Source organism: Micromesistius poutassou, assembly GCF_964030765.1.
Source record: "Micromesistius poutassou genome assembly, chromosome: 15".
Classification (NCBI taxonomy): Eukaryota; Metazoa; Chordata; class Actinopteri; order Gadiformes; family Gadidae; genus Micromesistius; species Micromesistius poutassou.
The window spans coordinates 4,963,586-4,989,175 of NC_140285.1; the positions used below are offsets into that span (position 1 = coordinate 4,963,586).

Consider the following 25,590-nt stretch of genomic DNA (forward strand, 5'->3'; position numbering starts at 1 on the left):
AATCAAAAGCAACTTCCAGTGAATTCAGATGTGTGATGTCATCACAAGGTAGAAAACCTAGTGTTGTAACCAGCTTGGTTTCTGGCCTTTGATCTCACTTTGATCTCGGAGGTCACATCCTGCAAACCAATTTTAAAATGCTCACCAATCAGAACTCAATGACGAATAAGGGGGGCTGTATTACAATAACAATGGCAACGCCCAAGGGAAATGTTGCAGTCTACGGAGCAACCAAAATCCTTGTAGAAATAGACTGAATCATTTTCCATTTCATTTTTTTTTCGAAATAGACTGAAAAACTTTGGTAAAAGATGAATATAAATCTGCACAGAAGGCTTTCGTCAGGAGACAATACGTTTATTCTTTACTTTCAACTGGATTCGGCAAGAGTCAGGAGAGCAAGATCTTCACTCTGATTGGCTGGAGTCTTGTGACAAACGGCGTAAATCTATGTGTTAATCTATTGCTGCCCAGGCAACGCCTCCCCCCCCCCAAACAAATGTAGTAGTGATTACCCCCACCATCAGACTGTAGTGGTTTTGCTCGTGGCAATCAACCACTGTTTCCATGGAAACCACCAGAATGCTTCCTTGGTTTTTGCAGGGGAGAGCGAGACGGAGAGAGAGAGAGAGAGAGAGAGAGAGAGAGAGAGAGAGAGAGAGAGAGAGAGAGAGAGAGAGAGAGAGAGAGAGAGAGAGAGATGAGAGAGTGAGATATGAGAGAAACAGAGATACAGAGAGAGCGATAGAGAGAGAGAGAGACAGAGAGAGAGACGGAGAGAGAGCGAGAGATGAGAGATAATAGAGAGACAGAGAGAGATGGAGAGAGAAAAAGAGACGGGAAAAGAGAAAGAGCAAAAGTGCAAACATGTGATAATGAGAAAAAAGAATAAACCCGCCAAAGGAAAGGCAGGAGAACAGAACACGAGAGAGGCTAAATAAAGCATCAAGCTGAGCTAATGGGGTTCTGACAGCCAGGACATGTTCTGCTCCTCTGATCTCTGCATGGATGGAGGCTTTCAACATACCTCGCCGAGACGCTGACGCAAAGGACTACTCTCACTTGCACAAGTTTTTACTTGGTGATTAATAAATACATGGTATTATTCACTAACGCTGTAGAGGATTTCCTTCCTTTCTTTATTTGACTAAATACATACATTACTGTAAACATATAGTGAGCCAAAGAGGCACATTTTCATCTGAGTCTGTCCTGAAATACACTTTGTATAAAGGCTATTCAGTATTAGAATGGGGTACATATTGTATGTTACCCCTGTGCAAGCCTGCCCTGCTCTGACAATTTTCGAACTGAAGTGTAGCGTTCATGTGTGTTTACATGAACATCCGGCGTCTCTATTTTGCTGCCATTCCTCTGCTTATGGCGACCTCGGCCCTACCATCTCCGATGAGCAGTATAGCGAGAGTTATGGCAACCCCGCGGCTAACCCTACAACTATGCTGTAGCTCTCATCTTGTCCTCCAACATAACAGGGAAAAGAGTGAGAATGAGAACGAAATACAGAGTGAGAGCGGAGAACGAGAAAGACAGAATATTCGACAAAAAGTCGATTCAAAGTTTGTATGAAGCATATCAAGCCTGTCGTTTGATATGAGCAGGAAAATATATTAAAGCCTGCCAGCAAATCTGGGAGTAATATTAATAATTTAGCTTTGTTTACTACACCATGTGATGTGCCTGTTCCACTCCGTCTAATCACAAATAGATCCTGGCAGTGAGGGACTGCACCTTTCTAGCAGAAGAACAAAATGGATGCAGGATGAATGAGATGAGCTATATCCATTTTTCACCTCGCTCGAGGTTCAGGGTAAAATAAGCTGATTTGACTTCTTGTCGAATGATCTTGACATCTTGGCATGTCGACAATTTAATTGAATTGAACTGAAAAGCTATAAAACCGGGAAAATGACATTGTTCCAGGTGTGTCATTGATAATTCAACATTTAGATTAGGCCAGACAGAGAGAGAAGGAAGAGAGAGAGACAGAGAGAAACATAAAGGGAGGGAGACAGAGAGAGGGGGAGAGAGAGAGGGAGACAGAGAGAGACAGAGACAGAGAGAGAGAGAGAGAGAGAGAGAGAGAGGAGAGATAGATAGATAGATAGATAGATAGATAGATAGATAGATAGATAGATAGATAGATAGAGACAGAGAGGGAGACAGAGAGAATAAAGGAAGACAGAAAGTGAGGCGGAGGGGAGGTAAGGGAGACGTGCGGCAGAGAGTGACAAAGAAGGAGAAGGTAGAGAGGAGGACGAGACGGCTGAGGAAAGAGGACGAGAGACAAAGAGGTGGAGGGCCGGATGATGGGGACCGGGGGACAAAATGACCTCCGCGTGCGCTGCCTCTCCGCTTCCTAATTGGAGCGATTTCTGTGTGTGTTTCTTTGAGTGGCTTTTCCAAATGAAAAAGTCAGCCATTAAACATCTGCTGCTGACGCACCCAAAGCCCTCGCTGCCTCCCTTCCTGCTGCCGCGCTGCTTTTTTCTCTCACTTTCCTCCCCCCCCTTACTCACCCTCGATGAAGAAGAGCTCCCCTTCACTCGATGGCGTCTGAAGCCCTCTAAACGTGGCACAAGAACCCACTCGGGATGGATAACACACTCAAACGCGCACACACACACACACACACACACACACACACACACACACACACACACAGGCCCCATTTGTGGCAGGCTGCCATACACAGTGTGTTACTTTGACCTCCAGTAAACATGTGTATTTTTGTCCTTAATTCTTTTTTCCATGCAGGCTATTAGCAGATTGATATTGTTTCGGTTTGTCTGGGGGATTTTCATCAAGGGACACACAGCTGGCTCAGTGGCGGCTTGAAGAATGTAGAAGATCCGTTCACAGTGTCAACATGTCAAAGCCTCGGCGTACATCGATTGTCGTATCGGTTCCGCAAGCAACCAACCGCTTTCCCACCCAGACTGCTAATCTCGGCATTAGTCTATTCTTGCCGTTTCTCTTGAGCCTCGCAATCTGCTTCAACCTTCATCCTTCACCGAGTGATTCTGAAGGCTTGCCACTCATCCGCGCATTTATTCAAAGTTATTCTTAGCCATTGTCTCTCTTGGATTCATTTATTTATTTATAAAAAAGGTATTATTAACGTCACCGCCTGTTGCCGGCGATGATATGTCAACCTACTCGTATGCTAACAAACCCTTATAAATAAAACCTTTGCGAAACAAACGTTCCCAAAACAAACCTCCACACAACCAACCTAAAATGGGCTAGTGGCTAGTTGTGTGTGCCGTCTTCAGTGGCTTTGTCATAACACTTCAAAACAAACAGAGCCATAAAGGAATCGGAGCGCTGTGTAACGAGCAGGCTGCGACTCTCTTGGAGGAACACTCACACACACACACACACACACACACACACACACACACACACACACACACACACACACACACACACACACACACACACACACACACACACACACACACACACACACACACACACACACACACACAAAGAAAAAAAAAGAAAGAAAAAAAACAGAAAAAAACAGAAATCTTTCCATTTTCCAGTTAGTTCCTTGCGGTCGAAAATTACTGAAAGTGCCTCAGCCTTGTCCCTGCCGCACACCCACCGTCCACACAGAGCCCCTCATTAAGTGCAGCAGGTGATTGTCTGTGGCCCGGCGCTGAACCGGCCCGGAACACGGTGTCCTGGATAAACACGCCGTCATGAAACAGTACTTCAGTACTGCAGTACTTCAGCGCCGAGGCCAGGCCCATAAAGCCCCGGAGTGTAACATCCATCACTGAGAGGCAGAGGCCAACCTAATGACGGGAATCGGCTGCACTAAAGCTTGATAAGGACATGGCTTTGTTTGTGCGTTGATTTAATCTGTGTGCCGTGTGTAGTGTGTGTGTGTGTGTGTGTCGTGTGTAGTGTGTGTGTGTGTACACATGCATATGTGTGTTTCAGTGTGTGTTCGAGTTCGAGTCTTCGAGTCTTTATAAGAGTATTCGGGGACGGGTACAGACTGAATTTGCATTTCCTTAGGCTAGTGTAGATGTAAGGGTGATCCCTTACATCTGGGGGGGGGGGGGGGGTACGGGATTGCGGGCGGTCGGGCGGGATTGTTGATGGGGGGGGGGCAGGGGGTATCGGATTGCGGGCGGACGGGATTGTTGACGGGGGGGGGGGAGCAACTCGGCTCAATTTGAAACTTAGAACTAGCGCTGAATGTAGGGCCCGGGCAAAGTCGCTGGGGTGGGTGGAGCCCTCCGAAGATTGACGGGCCCCTGATTGGTCGGGGGCCCGTAAGCGACTGGAGTACCTGCTTACCGAAAGTTGAAACCTTAGGGGGATTTGAATTTCTCTTAAGGAGACCGTTGTGATGAACGTCCCTTCTGGAATAAAGGGCTGTTCTCCCTCCCCTAGGGGGCAGAACCGGCAGCGTTGGAACAGAAGGAAGACATAATGGTTGAGCTCACCTCCGTGGACAAAGTCGTTCATCATGCAGTCGTTGGGTCCCACCAGATGGATCAGGCTGGACTGGCTGAATCCAACAGTGTGGGTCTCTGCATGCACACACACACACACACACACACACACACACACACACACACACACACACACACACATGTGCACACACACACACACACACACACACACAAAAGTTACAAATCAATCTTAACAAATATAAAAAGTGTGTGTGTGTGTGTATGTGTATGTGTGCACATGATCGTGTGTGTGTGTGTGTGTGTGTGTGTGTGTGTGTGTGTGTGTGTGTGTGTGTGTGTGTGTGTGTGTGTGTGTGTGTGTGCGCACATCAGTGTGTATGTATGCGCGTGCATGTGTTCACATGGGTGCAAGCGGGACAGGAAGTGAGAGATGGAGAGCGAGAGAGCAAGACAACATTCACAATGCCGTCAAATGTTGGTAATGGTATTGTGAATGCTGTCATGAGGCGAGTGGAACTGGGACTGCACACTGACACACACTCACACAGTGTTCCAAGGAAACTTACCCTTCATTGATCTCTCTGACGCACGCGATGGGAAGAGTTAAGAATCAAACCACAGTAATCAGCACAAGAACAGTGTGAATCACACACACCTCAAATCAGATCAAACAACACTGAGCTAGGGCTTGATTATATTAACATGGATTGCATGTTATAATTTAATTACATTCAAAAACATTAACTACTAACGCATCGGGACGTAATCAGTCAATAAATCAGAGGCTCCTTGGTTTCTACGTCCCAAGCTATTTTCATCGTGACACTGGTGGAGGATTTCTGTGTGTTGATTGAGACCAGCTCTCAATTAAATTAGGAGGCAAAACGATGAACACAGATTTCATGCGTGCATGTGTGCGGGTGTGCGGGTGTGTGTGTGTGTGTGTGTGTGCGTGCGTGCGTGTGTGCGTCCGTGAGTGTGCGTGCGTGCGTGCGTGCGTGCGTGCGTGCATGCGTGCGTTGCAGTACCTGGCCTGGAGGCCGGCGGGGGGACCTCCTCATTCCGTTCCGTGGTGTTGAGCCTCACCGTCTTCTGGACCTCATGTCTCTTCCTGCCCGCCTCCTCCTGCCCCGGGCTGGTGTACTGGATGCAAGACACACTTCAGTTATGCCTTTAGCTAGAGCTGGGGCCTTCTGGTACAGGGCATCAAGGAGCAGGTAGGGGTTAGACAGTACAGAGACAGGGCATCAAGGAGCAGGTAGGGGTTAGACAGTACAGAGACAGGGCGTCAAGGAGCAGGTAGGGGTTAGACAGTACAGAGACAGGGCATCAAGGAGCAGGTAGGGGTTAGACAGCACAGAGACAGGGCATTAAGGAGCAGGTAGGGGTTAGACAGTAACCTTTACTCTAGTAAAAGTAAGGTGAGACAGGGCCTTAACGCACATTGGCGTTTGTTCCTTTCAAACCTTTCGGTTGGGAGTCAAACACCCTCGTCACTAGACTGGAGGTTCTAAAACCTTTAACCTAAAACAGATCATTTCAGTGTGTCTGTGGGGACCCAACCCGCACACTCACAGAGCGGTTTCGAGAAGGGTTTTTCTGAGTGTTCTGTGCGTTGTCGAGGCGCGACCCACCTCCAACTGGACTGCGACCCAATTTGGTACCCGACTTCTAGTTTGAGTTTGAGAACCCCTGCACTAGACCACCAAAAGGACGCAACGTAAAGAACACACGTCTAATCCCGCCCCCCCCCCAAACAGGAAGTAGATATGGATACCTTGATGGGCGGGACGTCCAGGATCTTGTCCACGTTCTTCAGGGAGCAGGGGACGTACCACAGGGCCGCCTTGTTGGTCAGCTTCTTGGCACCTGCAGTCACAGGGAACACGCCGAGGTCCCGCTTTAGTCACAGCGAGGGCCGATAATCCCGTGGGCGAGGGTGTTTCCACCCCCGGCCAATCACCAACCCCCGATGTTCGTCACACAACGACAGACGACTGCACAAAGGTAAACCCGATACAGGCCGTGTTATGGAAGTGTGAACGCATTATGAGACCCGTCGAGGGTACGACTGCACGATCCTGAAGTGTTTCTAACCAAATCTAAAGATGAAATGAGACTGAATGATGCTAAACTGTGATGGAGATCAAGAAAATGCACAGTGGTCAGATACAGGGTCAGGTACTGATAACACAACACAACACAGTAACACGGTACACGGTACAAAAGCTGTATACAAAATGACTAATGAGTAAATACATTTCCTCACTCCTCTGCAGTACCCACGGCGGTGGGCAGACGCGGTGCGCTAATGTATTAGCACACCACGCGGATAATGTGTAATTGAAATTAAGCACTCCACATCCACAACGACACACAGCCTCCCCTCCCACAGAAATGAGAGTTCATCAAAGTCATTATTTGCCTGTGAGAGGGTTTTTATGGCCGCATCTATCAAGATCACCGGTGCACTGATGTAATGGGATACTGTGAGCAATGGAGTCCTTGGCAGCGCTCTGACAGTAAATAGTGACTACAGAGTGTGTTTTCTAATGGATAATGTCATGTGTTTCGCGCTATTGATAACCTTTCAGACATTTCTTTGTGTCTGGCTCATATACTTGTAGTGTAGTTGTAGAAACCTTCTGTTTTTATGTCGATCTGGAGACAAAATAAAAAAAACGGATTCTACATCTGAGGATTGAGGCAGCGAGGGTTGTCATAGCAATGTCTTCTCTGTTCTGCCTACACTTTCTTCCACTTCATTTGTCAGAGCCAGGAGGGTGAGAGGCACCGAGTCAGAGCCAGGAGGGCGAGAGGCACCGAGTCAGAGCCAGGAGGGCGAGAGACACCGAGTCAGAGCCAGGAGGGCGAGAGACACCGAGTCAGAGCCAGGAGGGTGAGCGGCACCGAGTCAGAGCCAGGAGGGCGAGAGACACCGAGTCAGAGCCAGGAGAGAGAGAGACACCGAGTCAGAGCCAGGAGAGAGAGAGACACCGAGTCAGAGCCAGGAGGGCGAGAGACACCGAGTCAGAGCCAGGAGAGAGAGAGACACCGAGTCAGAGCCAGGAGGGCGAGAGACACCGAGTCAGAGCCAGGAGGGCGAGAGACACCGAGTCAGAGCCAGGAGGGCGAGAGACACCGAGTCAGAGCCAGGAGAGAGAGAGACACCGAGTCAGAGCCAGGAGAGAGAGAGACACCGAGTCAGAGCCAGGAGGGCGAGAGACACCGAGTCAGAGCCAGGAGAGAGAGAGACACCGAGTCAGAGCCAGGAGAGAGAGAGACACCGAGTCAGAGCCAGGAGGGCGAGAGACACCGAGTCAGAGCCAGGAGGGCGAGAGACACCGAGTCAGAGCCAGGAGAGAGAGAGACACTGAGTCAGAGCCAGGAGAGAGAGAGACACCGAGTCAGAGCCAGGAGAGAGAGAGACACCGAGTCAGAGCCAGGAGAGAGAGAGACACCGAGTCAGAGCCAGGAGGGCGAGAGACACCGAGTCAGAGCCAGGAGAGAGAGAGACACCGAGTCAGAGCCAGGAGAGAGAGAGACACCGAGTCAGAGCCAGGAGGGCGAGAGACACCGAGTCAGAGCCAGGAGAGAGAGAGACACCGAGTCAGAGCCAGGAGAGAGAGAGACACCGAGTCAGAGCCAGGAGGGCGAGAGACACCGAGTCAGAGCCAGGAGAGAGAGAGACACCGAGTCAGAGCCAGGAGAGAGAGAGACACCGAGTCAGAGCCAGGAGAGAGAGAGACACCGAGTCAGAGCCAGGAGAGAGAGAGACACCGAGTCAGAGCCAGGAGGGCGGGAGACACCGAGTCAGAGCCAGGAGAGAGAGAGACACCGAGTCAGAGCCAGGAGAGAGAGAGACACCGAGTCAGAGCCAGGAGGGCGAGAGACACCGAGTCAGAGCCAGGAGGGCGAGAGACACCGAGTCAGAGCCAGGAGAGAGAGAGACACCGAGTCAGAGCCAGGAGAGAGAGAGACACCGAGTCAGAGCCAGGAGGGCGAGAGACACCGAGTCAGAGCCAGGAGAGAGAGAGACACCGAGTCAGAGCCAGGAGAGAGAGAGACACCGAGTCAGAGCCAGGAGAGAGAGAGACACCGAGTCAGAGCCAGGAGGGCGGGAGACACCGAGTCAGAGCCAGGAGAGAGAGAGACACCGAGTCAGAGCCAGGAGGGTGGGAGACACCGAGTCAGAGCCAGGAGGGCGAGAGACACCGAGTCAGAGCCAGGAGGGCGAGCGACACCGAGTCAGAGCCAGGAGGGAGAGAGACACCGAGTCAGAGCCAGGAGAGAGAGAGACACCGAGTCAGAGCCAGGAGGGCGAGAGACACCGAGTCAGAGCCAGGAGAGAGAGAGAGCAGTGGTGGCGTATGGGAGGGCGGCTCCTGGGGAACGGGATGCATTAGCATTTTACGGCCGAGCGAGAGCGCCTGGCGGCGGTCAGGCCACGTTGCCATGCCGACCGCACTCTCTTTTTAGCTCGCCGGCTCCCCGACGTATCGGCACGCAGGAAGTGGGGAACCGGGAGGCGCGTGGCGCCGCGCGCTGTGTTGCTACCTACGGAGGCATGTATGGTCGAGTGCGTGCGTGTGTGTGTGCGTGCGTGCGTGCGTCTAAGTGTGCAAGTGTGCGCCTGCGTGCTGCACACCATTTCAGTGTTGGCCGTGACTTTTTCTCTCCAATCAGAGCGAGCGGGGCACCTTTGGGGGTTTGGGATTTTCAAAACACCAGCGCAGCATTCAACAGAGCCAATTATAAAGCACCCTTATTGCTTTGACATTCATCGCACCGTCACACGTGGCGTGTACAGGCGTAGCGTGTACGGGCGTAGCGTCACCACGCCGTCACTCGCGTTGCAGAGAGAACGAGGGCGAGGTCAGCCGGAGACTCTCCGGTGTAATAAAGCAACACGGACGTCAGCCTGCCAAGATGTCCAATCAGCCTCTCGCTGCGTGACGTTAATCTGCCGTCTCAATATCCTGGCCCCGTGGTTAGTCAAGGAGCCGTGTTTATGGTCAGCAGCTCCAGATGTCGGCCCTGCTCCAGCGATTTGTGTCACCACAACATTACAACGTGACCTCCACCCCCCCCTCCCCCTCCCCCCCATCATCTCTTTTTCACCTGTCTGTTCTCCCGTCTCCCTTCCTCACCTCTCTTCATCCCTCTCTTCGTTCTGCGTTTCTATTCATCTTCTTAGATAACGTGGATCTGTATTGATCATGGGAGAGATGGTTTATCGTCTCTCTCTCTCTATAGAGAGCGAGAAAGTGGGGGGGGGGGAGGCATAGAAGGGGAGAGAGAGACATAGAGAGAGAGACAAAGAGACATAGAGGGAGAGAGAAACACAGAGAGACACACACATGCAGAGAGAGAGAGACAGAGAGACACACATACACAGAGAGAGACAGAGACAGATGTAGAGAGAGAGATCTCTGTGCTCCATCTCCCACCCTACCCCGCCCCCCCCCCCCCCCACCCCCTCCCATGAGAGATTTTCCATCGTTGCGCGCCAGGAGCGTCGGACGGCGCAGAGCGAGAGATGAGAGACAGGCGACAAGTAAAGTGGAGTGAGGAACCTGAGGTAAACACAGATCTCTCTCTACATGTGGAGGACATGGAACGTCGAGTGTAGCTTTCTAAACAGAGAGCTCAAACTAAACATCATCATCATAAACTAATAGGGGCCCTCGAACGTCTGACGCCCGTGGACACACTCTGTGTGTGTGTGTGTGTGTGTGTGTGTGTGTGTGTACACCCAGCCTGCCGCGGCCCTTCATCGTGTGTTTGGCCGATGCCTGTGTGTGTGTGTGTGTGTGTGTGCGCGCTCCGGCAGCACGTGTGTATCTGTGCATTAGGCGCTTCAACCATAACGAGCACGCATTAGACTGCATGAGTAAGAATGAACGTGTGCCTTCCATGTATCCCAACTCTCACTGTGTGTGTGTGTGTATGTGTGTGTGTGTGTGTGTGTGCGCGCATGTGTGGCTGTTCACATGTATGAATGATTCATGCGTGTGCTTGTTTTTAAGCAGGCACGTTGCAGATCCCAGACTATGTGCCTGCGCGTGTGCGTGCGTGCGTGTGTGTTTATTTGTGTCAGTATTTATTTTTTTGTGTATGTGTATGTACCTTAGTTTATATCTGTGTGTGTGTGCACGTGCGTGCGTGTGCGTGAAGCCAGCAGGGACAGTCATCAGCCTCCCCTGGGGCAGCGAGACCTGACGAGATGCTGCCTGACTGACACACACACACACACACACACACACACACACACACACACACACACACACACACACACACACACACACACACACACACACACACACACACACACACACACACACACACACACACACACAAGATCACTCTAGCATTAACACTAATGCATCCACACATACACACACACACACAAATTGCAAATACTAATGCAAATACGATTTGCACACACATTCAGACTAGAATTCACATCTCATGGACATGCATGAACACACACACACACACACGTGCAGCGCGTGCCAGTCATGCCATCATGCCAACACTCCACACACACACACACACACACACACACACACACACACACACACACACACACACACACACACACACACACGGCCCCCTCCCCTCGGCGCTCCCCAGTCCCCTCCCGCCCCCTCCTGTTGTACACAGCAGCACCGACCCCGGTGTTGAGAGAAAACCTCGCCAGAATATATCCCAACCCCATACTAGGGCTGGAGCCCTGGCCCCGCGTCCACCCCGCTCCATCCGTCACCCGGCAGAACGGCCTGGGCAGGATCACACGCCGTCCGCCCCCCCCCCTCCCCCTCCATGGCCCTGGCTCTCAGAGCTGCTCTTCTTGGGAGCCACGGAGCTGAACGCTCTGAATCGGTGGAAGTGCGGAGTCTCACACACACACACACACACACACACACACACACACACACACACACACACACACACACACACACACACACACACACACACACACACACACACACACACACACACACACACACACGTGTTTCGGATCACAGCGTGGCGTGGGACGGTGTGTAAGCGTGTGTTGGCACGCGTGTGTGTGCTTGCGGGCTGTCTTTGTACGTGGGTCCAAGTTCGCTCTAGATGTGAGTGTCTGCGTGTGCATGCGTGTGTGCGCGTGCGTGTGTGTGATGTGTGCTACTGATGAGGGCATGACATCATGTGCACACGGCTGCGGGGGTGGTGGGGTGGTGGGGGGGGGGGGGGGGGGGAGCATGCAGGTGCATCGTCCGGGTCTCACAGGGCCAGACGGGAGTGGGCTGCGTTCCAACAGACCTGGGCTGTGTTCCAATTTCAGGAAAGGCCCCTCCGGGATCAATACCGTTTTTTGTATTGAATAGAACTGAGCACCGTTTCCTAGGAATAAAGGGTCTGAGACAGCCCATTTGCTTCTTTGTCATGAAAGGTTGCCGCTTGATGTTCTGGGCCAAGGAAAACATTCAGACTGACGTTATGAACGTACATCTGGAAGACAAACCTCCCAAGCTCATGCTGTGTAGAACACACTGATATCTTCAGTCCGATCGGCACTGGAACCACTCATTGGAACGCGGCCCGGGTCTTGTAGGAAGCCGCGGTGAGTGGAACGGCCTACAGAAGGACTTTTTTGGAATTCAGCCCGGGTCTGACTGGGCCACAGTCAGAGTGTGAGACCGGACACTAACCCGACATGACAGAACAAACCGACGTCAGCTGATGTTAACCTCTCCTTCCCGCGCGCCTCCGCTGCCGGGGAACTTTAAAGGGCCAGACACATCATGCACTCCAAGCATGCACACGCGCACACACCTGCAGACACGCGCACACACACACACGCACACACACATGCCCATGTGCAGACGGCAGCAGATGTGCACAAGGGCACGTCCCTGTAGACAGACAGACACACACACACACACACACACACACACACACACACACACACACACACACACACACACACACACACACACACACACACACACACACACACACACACACACACACACACACAGGCGGCACGCGTGCCCGCACACACGCAAACATGCACACATCTTCAGATACGCACGCGTGCACAAACCTGCAGACGTGCACATACCTCAGGACTCCGCCTGCCCGGTGACAGGCCGGGCAATCGGTCGTTGGCGTGACGATATATCGATGATGGAGAAATATGAGAGTGGGAAACCCCCCCCAGGAATCTGGTTCCCGGAACGTCGGCTTTTCCTGGTCTTAGAGGCCAGGTTACGGCAACATGATCCGCTGTCCGGCCTTAATCGGAACTGTCCATGCCGCTTCCTGATTGGTCGATATTATCCCGATCATTAATAAAATCTCCAATAACTGTAGTGATGACCCTCACAGACACACACACACACACACACACACACACACGATGAACACACTGTAGGTGTTACCCTGAGTTACAAGCGGCTGGAAAAAAAACACAATGAATCAATGAAGAGAAGAGACAGGAAATAGAAACGCTCATTGATTAAAGCTCGCACCACCCCATTCACCATGGTGCAGTGCAATTTCACTCTTGGTCTTTTACTCACTGGTGCCAGAAGCACACTTTCCCTCACTTTCCCTCACTATCAAAAATGTTATTTAACGACTACATGAATAATTTAAATGCTACTACCAAAAGCCATTCAAATGTAGCAGCAGTCTGAGTCAAATCATGATACACAACGCAGGGTGACCATGTATCGTCCTTCATGGTTCCCTCCCTCTTCTCCTCCCTGCCTCCCTCCCTCCCTCCCATCCCCATCTTTCGGTGATCCCCCTCCCGTCACGAAGGACCCCTGTGTTGAGGGCTGTCCGTGGAGGTGCCCGTTTAAATTTTGCTCTCCACCTGTCATGTCACATCTGTGCACTCAGCGACCGACTGGCCCACCGGCCAAGCAACCAGGCAACCAGGACAAGGCTGTTGCCAGGGCAACGGTCGCCTAGGGGATTCCTCTTTGTTTCTCACACCTTTTTTCTCCCCTCGTCTCTCTCTCTCTCTCTCTCTCTCTCTCTCTCTCTCTCTCTCTCTCTCTCTCTCTCTCTCTCTCTCTCTCTCTCTCTCTCTCTCTCTCTCTCTCTCTCTCTCTCTCTCTCTCTCTCTCTCTCTCTCTCTCTCTCTCTCTCATAAACAGCCATGTTTTATCATAATAATATGAGTGAAAGATAAACTTTTCTCAATTGCAAGAAATTCAAGGTGTGACTGACTTTAGCCCTCTAATTTCATTAGAGTATTGCTCTATACCAGGCGTGCCGTCCATATGGGCAGATGGGGCGGCGAACTACTTGCAAAAGCATGCTCCCAAAAAAAATAGTTTGTAAATCATTGCTCCAAGTCTATTTTTAATAATGTGATGGTCATATTAACTATCTATAGTTAATAATAAGTTTAACGTCTCATGCAATGTTGGGGCAGGGCAGCTCAGCGATCGCGTTCCTCCGTATGTTTATCACGTAACCCTGCAGGCTTCAATAAGGATTTCAACCCGCGCTAACAGTCCCCCCCTTGTCCGTTCCATTTGGGAGACGCAGAGGTGAACTGTCCCCCGCGCCCCCTCCCCTTTCCCCTTCTCACACAGCTTCTGTGACGGCACCTTCTCAGCAAGCAGGGGCGCCTGAGGGGGCGCCAATATGCCAATTCCGCACACAGTGACATGATAGATAATAGAAAACTGCTTCGCGGCGCGGATGATATTTTTTTTTGCTCGTGTGCTCGTGCCGCCCCCCATGTGTCATGAAATAATGCCGCCCCGGGCTGCTGCCCGCTTCGCCCGTGCCTAAAACCGCCACTGGGTGGGGGGGTGAGGTTTGTGTAGGTGGGGCGAAAAAGCTTTCAACCGCAGAGCCTTAGGTCCTATGCTGCCATCTAGTGGTGAATTCATATATAGCCCTTTGACCCCATTAACCTTCTCTTGGACAACAACAAGAGCCAGGTAATAAGTGATCATGATTAGACAAAGTACAATTATAAAACATACATAGACGGTAAAATTAAAAACTACACATTACTAAAGCTTTGACTGTTGGTTTGTTTGTCAATTGGTTGCTGTGTCAAGGAATAACAAGGATTTTGGACGACTAGATCAAATAGATAATAAAGGTGGTTTGCAGATCAGGCCACACTAGTGGAGTGAACAGGAGATGGAGGGCAAAAAGTGTTCACGGGATAGTCATTCACTGGAGGTAAGTTGAGATACATGTTCCTCTAAGGTTCATGGTGTGTTTAACGTTAGTGCAACCCATTTACCTTTAGGGCATTTAGCAGACTCGTTTATCCAAAGCGACTTACTATAAGTACATAAGTACAACCCATCCTTAGCATAACGACTTGGGAGCATTTGTAATAGGAAACCTAAAAGGATACACTAGTTGCCAATTTGTGAACCCAACCAAAGCGAGATACGCCACCAGAGTTTTGATAGCTTTCATTTGATGACTGGTGTAGTATGAGGGCTGCATGATAATCCACTATGTCGAGTGAATCAATAGCGGGTAAAGCGTTAATATCGTGTGATAAATCAGTTTTCAAACAATACGGATTGATTCCAAATTGAGTGATTTTTTTCTCGTATCATTGCCACACATTTGGTCCCACACTGTTTACAGAAACAGAGCAGCTTCACATTCTCCGTTTCCCTTCCTGCACGCTGTCTGAAAACAGCCTTTTATTGGGTTTGATACGCGCGCGTCGGAGAGAAGCATGTTCAGCTAAGCGGTGCGTCGTTCTGGGAGAAGAAGCACAGCAGAAGTATGCAGGCAAAACATAACGGATAGGGAGCTAATGAGACAATGACGTGAACATTGTTGTGGGATCTGTTTGTGGGAAAGGAACAGAAAGTGAACTTCAGGGTCATCTTCTAACCCGAGGCCTTGGACGCCCGTATGTTTCCGTGTACGTTACTGAACGTGAGAATGTGAGCTATGTGAAAGGGATGCGTACTTGTGTAGGAGGTATGTCACAGGAGTGTGCTCGTGTGGGTTGATGGATGGTGATTGCATATCCGTTTATCTTATCTATGCTGGCATCACGGTAGAAGTAGGGGAAAGGTGAACCAGTCTGCTAAATGCCTTAACAACGGTTCGTACACACATTCACACACCGACGGCGGAGTCAGCCATGCAAGGTTGACAGCGAGCTCGTCGGGAACATTTCGGGTGAGGTGTCTGGAAATGATACATAGGACTGACTGTCGTAAATATACACTGCTTTGTGTGCTCTGTGTATGGAGTTGAGTCATTCCTCCTAGTACCTAGTACTAACATACAAACATGCAAGCCTATGTATGGACACACGCCTGTAGATATGACGGACGCACCTGGCTCTCTTCCCCTTATCTTATGGCGTTACATGGACATGATTATATGAACCTATAGACAAACCTGCTCCCTCTTCTGCCTCTACTTCAACAGCCACTCAGTGTCCGGCGCGTCAGACTGAACAACAAGACACAATCTGGACTAACGATCCCATCCTGACCACTCCATTAAGACGCCAGAACATAGTGTCTAATCGAGAGGGATGAGACCATATTGAGAGTAAAACTCCCAGGTACAAACGTCATGATAACTGATCAGTGTCGGGTTCATTCTCATGTGGAACGCCTGCACTGCCGCACCACTACGCAGTGGGTCTCGAACCGCCAACCCCAGGACGGTAAGCCAAAGGACCGGTTGTAGGGTTCTTAAAGCATCATACCGGGGGATGAAACCATGGTAACCCTCTCTCCTGGTTTTACCGGGAGAGAGGCTTAACCGGGGTTAACCAGTTAAGACGGTTCATTCACCCAGACCGCCCACCATGGTCCTGCTAAAGGTCATGTGACCTTTACCCATGTGGCGGCCTCTCAGTCAGTCCGTCACACATGGATTACCTCCTTGTCCCCCTACCTGTGAGGACGTTCTCGGACATGACGTGGACCTGGACCTCCACCGAGTGCTGGGAGGTGTAGGTGATCTCGGCACACACGTGGGCCACCTCTCCGATGAACATGGGCGACAGGAACTCCGTCTTCTCCACCCGCCCCAGCACAGCCACGCAGCGGTCCTGCAGCAGAGAGGACGGGCGGACACACCGGGAACACGACAATGAGTCGGGGAATATCAATGGATGGATTTGGCAAGCCACCTTTATTTATGTAGCACCCGTCCTACACAAAGGACATTGTTAGTCCTTCACATACGCAGGAATCACATTTAAAAAGGACAATCGTTTAAAGACAAATCTCAAATAAAACAATATGGTCAAGAATATGCAAACCATATAAAAGGATAGTACTGTTTTCTTTTAGGAAAAGCCACTGCAAAATGAAAACATCGCTGAAGAAAGCGAAGTTGAAGTTGTTTGAAAACTAATTATTATGAGGGCTATTGAGGGAAAATGCTAAGAAAAAGAAAGTATGATGAACACACTTTAGATACTGAGTGTCCAAATTACTAGATTTAATCTACTTAAATATACATTGCATGAGTTCATATTTGTATATGGACCTTTCCCTTCAAGGATCATAAATCTACAGTCATGTGGTCATGTTTGTGATATGCAAACATTGTAAATGCTACATTGTTGTGTTATCACTCATCACTCAAGAATGATGATGATGATGATGATGATGATGATGATGATGATGATGATAATGGCTGAAGTAGGCAAAAGGTGAACTTTGGTGTGTCTGATCCTACCGGAAGTAGGATCAGACATGGCACTCCTTTACACTACAGGACATGCACAAGATAAAAATAAGCTGTAAAACATGCTTGTGTGTTCAGTATCGATTGTGTCTGCTTATAGAAGTACAAGGTTCACAGCCATTACACTACTACCACCATCTCTACTGACATCACTACTGACAGCACCACCACCACCACAACTACCACGATCACCATCTACTACCACCACCACCACCACCATCTACTAACACCACCACCACCTAATACTAATACCACCACCACCACCACCACTACCTACTAACACCACCACCACCACCTACTAACACCACCTCCACCCAATACTAGCACCACCACCACCACTACCTAATACTACTAGCACCACCACCACCTAATACTACTAGCATCACTACCACCACCACCTAATACTACTAGCACCACCACCACCTAATACTACTAGCATCACTACCACCACCACCTAATACTACTAGCACCACCACCACCACCACAACTACCATCATCACCATCTACTACCACCACCACCACCACAACTACCATCATCACCATCTACTACCACCACCACCACCACAACCTACTAACACCACCACCACCTAATACTAATACCACCTCCACTACTACCTAATGCTACCACCACCACAACCTAATAGTACTACCACCACCACCACCACAACTACCATCATCACCATCTACTACCACCACCACCACCACAACCTACTAACACCACCACCACCTAATACTAATACCACCTCCACTACTACCTAATGCTACCACCACCACAACCTAATACTACTAGCACCACCACCACCACCACAACTACCATCATCACCATCTACTACCACCACCACCACCACAACCTACTAACACCACCACCACCTAATACTAATACCACCTCCACTACTACCTAATGCTACCACCACCACAACCTAATACTACTAGCACCACCACCACCACCACAACTACCATCATCACCATCTACTACCACCACCACCACCACAACCTACTAACACCACCACCACCTAATACTAATACCACCTCCACTACTACCTAATGCTACCACCACCACAACCTAATAGTACTAGCACCACCACCATCACAACCACCATCTACACTACAAACACCATCACTACCTAATACCGCCACTACCACTATGTAATACTACTAGCACCAGCCCTACCACCATCACTACCACTATCATGACTTAATACTATTAGCACCACCACCACCACTATCACTTTATACTAGCACCATCACCAACAACAACACCACCACCTAATACCAATACCACCACCACCCGTAATACTACTACAACAACATACTAAATATACTCTAAATCGACTGTATTCCAATGTGGTGGCTTCGCCATAAAACAGAAAGAGATAACCCCCCCCCCAGCCCTCCTTCCTCACCCCGTCCTGCGTGTTGCAGTGGCGCGTGCTGATGATCCCCCCAGCCTCTTCGATCATCCTCAGGATGGTGCCGCCGTGCACGCTGCCGAAGATGTTGGCATCGTCCGGTCGCATGAGCCTAGCGGACAACAGCACAGTGGTACACGGTGAACCCCACGGCGTCCTGCGGGTGATGCCCCCTCGAAGCTTAATCGCATCGACAAGCTTGTGATGTGGTATCTCGGTTTGGAATCTTTTGGATTATTTGCATGGTAAGAAGATTTAAACAACACACAGTAGATCCGTTAGCATCACACAGCTGTATATTGCGTAAGCGTAAGCATAACACAGCGATGATACATAGTGTGCATCTGTTGCTCCCTTGACCTTTGACCCTTGGTCTGAGACCAAATACACATGAATTTCAAGAAGAGTGAGAATTCAACTTTTTAAGTCAGTTTTAACAGCAGTTTATGCATCAGACACATTGATCAATCAAAGCGTGCCATACATATCAGAGCAACTACAAACAAAAGTACTGTATACTTGATGTACCAGTTTATGAAAGCAACTGGAGAGCATGCAGAGTAGCTGCCAATCAGAACAGGTTGAGTAGTAGTTCATAGTTAGGTCACCAGGACAAGATTGTTGACTGTTGACTCTGATGCCTCAACTGAAACCAACAATAACAAGATCAGAGGTGGGTGTCATCATCAGACCACCGTGTACTGCTACATTGTGAAGCTGTCTTTCTGTCTGTTCTTTGGTCTGTGTATGTGTGCCTGTATCTATGTGTGTTCTTGTCTGTCTGTCTGTACTGTATGTTTGCAATTGTCTGTGTGTGTGTATGAACTGTGTGTGTGTGTGTGTGTCTGTCTGTCTCTGTCTGTGTGTGTTTGTACTGTATGTCTGCATTTATCTGTCTGTGTGTGTATTAATGTTCTTAAGTACTGTGTGTGTGTGTGTGTGTGTGTGTGTGTGTGTGTGTGTGTGTGTGTGTGTGTGTGTGTGTGTGTGTGTGTGTGTGTGTGTGTGTGTGTGTGTGTGTGTGTGTGTGGGGGCTACCTGCTGAGCTGGTGTCTGGTTCCCTGGTGGCTGTCGCTGCCCTGCTCCTGATACATCTCCATACTCAGTTTTCTGATGAGGGCTTGTTGCCGTTCATTATGTAACCGGCGCTGCTCAAGCTTCCGTCTAGTGCCCTGTGGCAGAAAGCACTGCATCCTCGCTCTCTCTATCTCTCCAGTCGCGGTGACTGTAGGTGACTCTCTCGCTGAGGCTGTCTCCCCCTCTGTGTGTGAGCGTCACAAAGCAACATCCACACTCATGTTTCAGGATGGGACAGTGTTCTTAACAACAACAACCTGTTGACTCCGCCTCCGGAGACATCCCTACTCCCGTTGTCGCGACACGCGCCGGTGAACAAGGACGTCTGTCAACGCAGCGCGGTTGCCTAGCAGGATGTAGGCAGCAGGTAGCGGCCCAGCAGGCTGTTATTAATACGAGAGGGCATAGTGCTGTGTGGCCTGAGCTGATGAGCACTTTGAAAGCACACCGTGTTAGCTGAGCGGTTCTGCAAACTGTGCCTTTTCTCTATATTTTACTTAAACAGTTCCATGGTTTTACCATGTCAAATAACATGCCACATATGCATTAATTGTCATTTGTATGCCTGTGTATTAGTATTTTCATACTTTGTTAACAACATAGCATCAAAACAAAGAGGTATTGTCCAGGTGAGGCGCACATGGTGAATCGCCATGGTAACTGAACCGAGAGAAGTCTTAGGTATCAGAAACCAGAATATTCTGGCATTCACTGAATTCTCACCCTGTTAACCTGAAAACAAGCTCCTTGAAACTCGCCTTGAAATGCGGCTCAACAAACAGGTTGAGCTGTCCTCACAGAGAAGGGAATGTGTCCTCATGTTAAAACGGGAGGTCATAATTATATAGTACTTTTCAAAGTCCAGAAAATGTATTTATTACTCGATTATAACTTTCAAAAATAATAATTGAATTGGGGTAGTTGGAATTTATCCAGCTAATACATCTCACAACTTGTACATGAACGTATCTTAACAAAATTATAAAATAAATAAAAACTCAACTACTTCAACCCTTTTAACCCCCTAATAATGTATAATAGTCCAATACATTATAAGATTAGATTACCTTAAAATAGATATTTTAATCTGCAAAAACACAAAATAATGACAAGCACTGGTACCTGTGAGGAAAATAGCCAGGGAAAAGACGGGAGGACTTGAACAACCTCATAATAGTCCATCTCGTCGGAAGAGAAGTAGAGATTCTGGTCCGCAAGGTGAACATGTTGACGCAAGGAACCGATGGTATGAATAAAACTGCTTTATGGTCCATACGACTCATACCAGGGATCGACCAGCCACATGTCACCAGGTGAGAAAGGTATGACTGAGACTACAACCCAGCAACCAACCAGGCCGTCGCCTTACGCCATTGTTTGAGCTCTCTATCAATAGCAGCTTTATCTGTAATATAATGTGTTTTTGACAGCTACTGCAGAGCATACATTTGTATTTCTACTAGCATGCACTCACACACAGTCATCCAGACACACATGGAAGATAAACACTGCCGGCGTGTATAGTATCATTTCAGGTTGTGGCGTTATCTTGTTGGCAATGGGCCCATTGTAATGTTTAATGGTTTAAGTGGGGGGCCACATTAATACTTTTAAAAGGCTTCAAATCATTCCTATAACAGGCTTGAAACTGCTGAATTGTGGCCCTGGCTTTAGAGACATGACTTCTAGTGCAGACTGAAGTTATGGATCGCATTGTCAAGTGTTTTCGTGTTCCTCTGTGTAAAGGTCTTTCCTCATGCCTCAGTAACAGACTCGGGCGTGTCTACTGCAGCTGACATGGCACCGAAGAGCATGTTTACACTTTTGTTTACTTGTAAAGTAAACAAAAGTATTGCTGAATAAATAGATTTGTGCCTCAATTCATCACAGATTCTGGATGTGGACTCCTAAGGCTCTGCAAACACATCAACATGTTTTATATAAGATGAATGTGTCCCAGACATAATCTAAGGATTTGGTGAGCTACGGGAGGTGGAGTTCTCCAGCCTCTCGGTTTCTAAGGGCGTGACGTCATCGCGAATAGCTCCTCCCCCTAGCGGCAGACGTCGACCAGGCCGCGTGCTTACTGGACGACACAATATCGGCGTTTTTCAATTCCCAATAAAAAGATTATGAAAAAGTGAAACACCTCATCAACTTTGGTTGGCCACATGGTCGATAGATATGTTCCTCTGTCCTGAACAGCAATAATAGGCCTGTCATGGCATTGTCATTCCAAACCGTTAGCAGTCGGTACAGTCACTTCAAGTGTATAGAGAAGCCTACTTTATATTTATAAAATCCAACTTCAACGGAGACACTTGCCTTGGCCTAACCATGATATTTGTCTATAGCCTAGTGGAATCCTGCTCTACGGGCGAAGCATCGTGATGAGAGCATCACATTCGAGAGGCCACATCCGTGTTATGAATGAATGAATCATACTTCTGCCATTCGCCCCGGATCGTATTAACGCGTCGCCTCAAAGGACTTGCTGTGCATAAATTACGTTCATAACCGGATTATCTGGTATTCAGAGCAGGCGTGGCGATGCCTCTGTACCTGGAATGTACGCTACAACCTACAAGATCTCCGCGGGGATAATGTTATCGTAAACCCGGTCGGATGATGGCGTTGTTCCCCCGGCTATTCTATTCTTAAAACAACCGGTTGTACGGGAGTTGTGAATAGAAATATGCATACAGCCTACCTGCATAACTGAAGAGAAGACACGGTAACCGGGCACTTGTGTTCGGACATTGTGGCGGTCTCTCCTGGCTTGGATGGCTGAGTGTGGGCGCCCAGGGTGCAGTGTAGACAGATGGTACTACAGACCCCAGCGTCGATCTGCCTTCTAATAGTAGGACTGCTGTGCACCTTAGGTGTCCTTGGAAAAAAAACGCTGGACTGCGTTCAAGTTGGACGGTGTAAATTATGAATTAGAAACAGTAGGCCTGGGGAGGGTTACCGCAGAGTCATTGCGTGGGTTGATGGGACGGTTTAATGTACCAATCTGCCCATTTCCTGGTCACCACACAACCGGTTGTCTTCTGCTTTGGACCACATGTCCCATAGCTGGTTTTAGTTGTCCTTCCGCTTCTTGGCTCACGAAACTGAGTACAGGACAACAATGAAAGTCAGCAACCCCTAGCAAAGAAAACAATTACAATTCTCATGGCGTGGATATTATGTTACCACGCTAGAAAATGTATGCTCTAGTCGTAACAGTGACAGCAGGGCCTATGACATGGGTTGTTGTTGTTGTTGTTTTTGGTTACTTATATTTATACATTTTGACCTGGCTTACATATTCAAAATATTTTCCCCAAGGTTCAGAATACCACAAAGAGATTCCCGGACTTGTTTAAACGCGTCGATGCAAGGCCTGGCCAGTGGAGGGCAGCAGAGACTGTCTGTGAAGGCGTCTGTTCGTCCAATTACTCCATAATTGAGTAACGGCTTAAAGCGCGCGACAGGTGCGTCACCCAAGCCCCTTTTTTTCAATAAGGATGACCATATAAGGTGATAGTGTTGGTGCATCTCAAACACGTATGGAAATTGCGAAAAAATGAACCAAAGACTAACGGTCACAGAATGAAAAGCAAGGATTTACTACGAAAACGTTTTATTGAAGTAAAATGTCATATATATATACAATGTTTGCAATAAATCGCAAAGACGAGCACACATCTCAACAGAGACTAAATTATAGGCCTTACAATAGGAAATTTATAGCCTAGAGTTTTGCAATAAATCGCAAAAACACACATCTCAAACGAGATATAGTAACAATACATTAACATATATACAAGGTTTGCAATGAATCGCAAAACGCGCGTCTCAAACAAGATATAATATCAATATAACATATACACAGGGTTTGCAATGAATTGCAAAACACACACTAATCTCAAACGAGATAGCCTACTTAATAACTATATACCATGTTTGCAATAAATCGCAAAAACACTCATCTCAAACGAGATATAATAACCATATATAATATATATACAGGGTTTGCAATAAATTGCAAAACACACTCATCTCAATCGAGATACTTAATAACAGCATACAATGTTTGCAATAAATCGCAAAAATACTCATCTCAAACGAGATATAATAACCATATATAATATATATACAGGGTTTGCAATGAATTGCAAAACACATTCATCTCAAACGAGATACTTAATAACAACATACAATGTTTGCAATAAATCGCAAAAACACTCATCTCAAACGAGATATAATAATAAAGCATATGTACAATGTTTGCAATTAATAGCAAAGATAAACACACATCTCAATTGAGATACTTAATTATAACAATTAATATGTTTACCAATAATTCGCAGGGACACAGCTCATTGTCAATGAGCTGGCTATCCCATAATGCAAATCCATACATAGGATGACCCTCAGGGTCTTACGGGGCGTTTTCCATGGCCCTCATTCACTTTAGTCAATAACGAAGACTAAATACAGAACAGAATATTACATACATGCAGATTTCGAAATAATACGACTGTCTAAACGTGTCAACATGCCGGACAACAGACTCGTGCGCAAAGCGTAAGTATACGATACTCAACTTGGATGTTCACGATGAAATTTCACCTTTTCATCAGATAAAATATGCAATGAATATTTGTTCATATGTACAGGGGCTCCATCTCAAAACGGAGTCTACATATCATACAGTTTCAGAGCTTTTACAATATAAGGATGAAGTTGCTTCTAGTCTACCAGGGCCTCCACATGTCGGGGCTGGCTGCTTGTGGCGCCGGCGGGGAGCGTTGGTTGAGGTTCGGGGACTGGAGCCCAGCGCGGGGGCCCAAGCTGGATTTGAGGTTCATGAGTCGCTGTTGGATCTGGGGGAGAGCCATGGAGCTCTTAGCGCAGCAGTTCCTGCAGGTCGGTGTGATGGTGGCAGAGGAAGACTGCTGGATGAACTGGTTGACTCGCTGACACGCGCCTTGGTCCATGCTGGTTTTGGGCAGCAGAGCGGACACGCGGTCCAGGCACGCTTTGTAGCCTTCTTTGTAGCTGTCAGCGGTACCTGGAGAAACGTGAAAAGAAACCGATTAGAATTGATGAATATATAGCTAATTGTGATGTTAAGAAAAGAGAGCAATGTAAAAAAAAAAAAAGAGTTAACTTAAACCTACTTTTTTTGCCGCTCATTGGGATCTCTCCGAGGAACCGAACAGTCATCTCGAGGATGTCTGCCTTTTCGAGCTTAGAGTAGCGGGACTTCTGTTGGGAAAGAGGAGAATCAAATATTAGACAACTATATTTTATTAAACAACAGTTTCGGTGAATATATTTAGGCTATTGCATCGAATGCATCAGATGAAAGAAGGATTTTCGCTTACATCTTTGCCCGTAAGGGGGATGATGAGGCTCTTCAAGTGATCCAGGCTCTCGTTGATGCGAGCGCGCCGGCGTTTCTCCATCAACGGTTTCATGGTCTGAGGAAAAGTAAAAACGATTACAATCACAGAATACCACACGCAACAAAAAAACATGTAATGATGTGGACTATCTCCCATCTCCGCGTCAAACTTTGTTCCTTCTCTTACCTTTCTGAGCTCCAGCGCTTCCTTTCTCTTGGCCACGGTCAGCCGCGGAGAGAACGAGTGGCTGTTTACGCAGGTCATGTTTGGAGACATTGAGCTCTGGTTCTTTGTCTCAGGTGGAGGTTGTATGTGTGGAGAGAGGACGTTGTAGTAGTAGTGTGTCCCTCTCCACCACGGCGCGCGGTATTTATGCAGGTCCGTGGCGTCGGTGTCGTGCGTCACGGCTACGCCCCCAAGCCGAATCAAAGTGTTCTGAAACCCAGACCTCTCGATGGAAAACAACAGGAAAGCATCACATTTAGTGAGATTACCATCTGTGCTCATGTTTTATACAAGCGTGACAGCTACAGTGCGTGTGTAAGG

The 25,590-nt window shown here is 48.4% G+C and overlaps 2 protein-coding genes across 2 annotated transcripts; both read right to left on the reverse strand.

Moving 5' to 3' along the window:
- Positions 1 to 4,220: 4,220 nt before the first annotated feature.
- acot7 (acyl-CoA thioesterase 7) lies at positions 4,221 to 22,515 on the reverse strand (the record flags this gene model as incomplete). The annotated part of the gene is made up of 8 exons (XM_084479788.1): positions 22,359 to 22,515; positions 18,566 to 18,683; positions 16,362 to 16,518; positions 6,229 to 6,320; positions 5,480 to 5,594; positions 5,018 to 5,032; positions 4,482 to 4,568; positions 4,221 to 4,324 (listed from the first exon to the last, which is right to left on the reverse strand). Exons 1-8 carry the CDS (start codon positions 22,406 to 22,408, stop codon positions 4,221 to 4,223), a joined length of 738 nt encoding a protein of 245 aa, XP_084335914.1. The 5' UTR covers positions 22,409 to 22,515.
- Positions 22,516 to 24,390: 1,875 nt separating this feature from the next.
- LOC311359741 (transcription factor HES-2-like) lies at positions 24,391 to 25,320 on the reverse strand (the record flags this gene model as incomplete). The annotated part of the gene is made up of 4 exons (XM_084479789.1): positions 24,391 to 24,707; positions 24,817 to 24,904; positions 25,024 to 25,119; positions 25,231 to 25,320. The coding sequence occupies 4 exons, from the start codon at positions 25,318 to 25,320 to the stop codon at positions 24,391 to 24,393; spliced, it is 591 nt and encodes a 196-aa protein (XP_084335915.1).
- Positions 25,321 to 25,590: the final 270 nt, after the last annotated feature.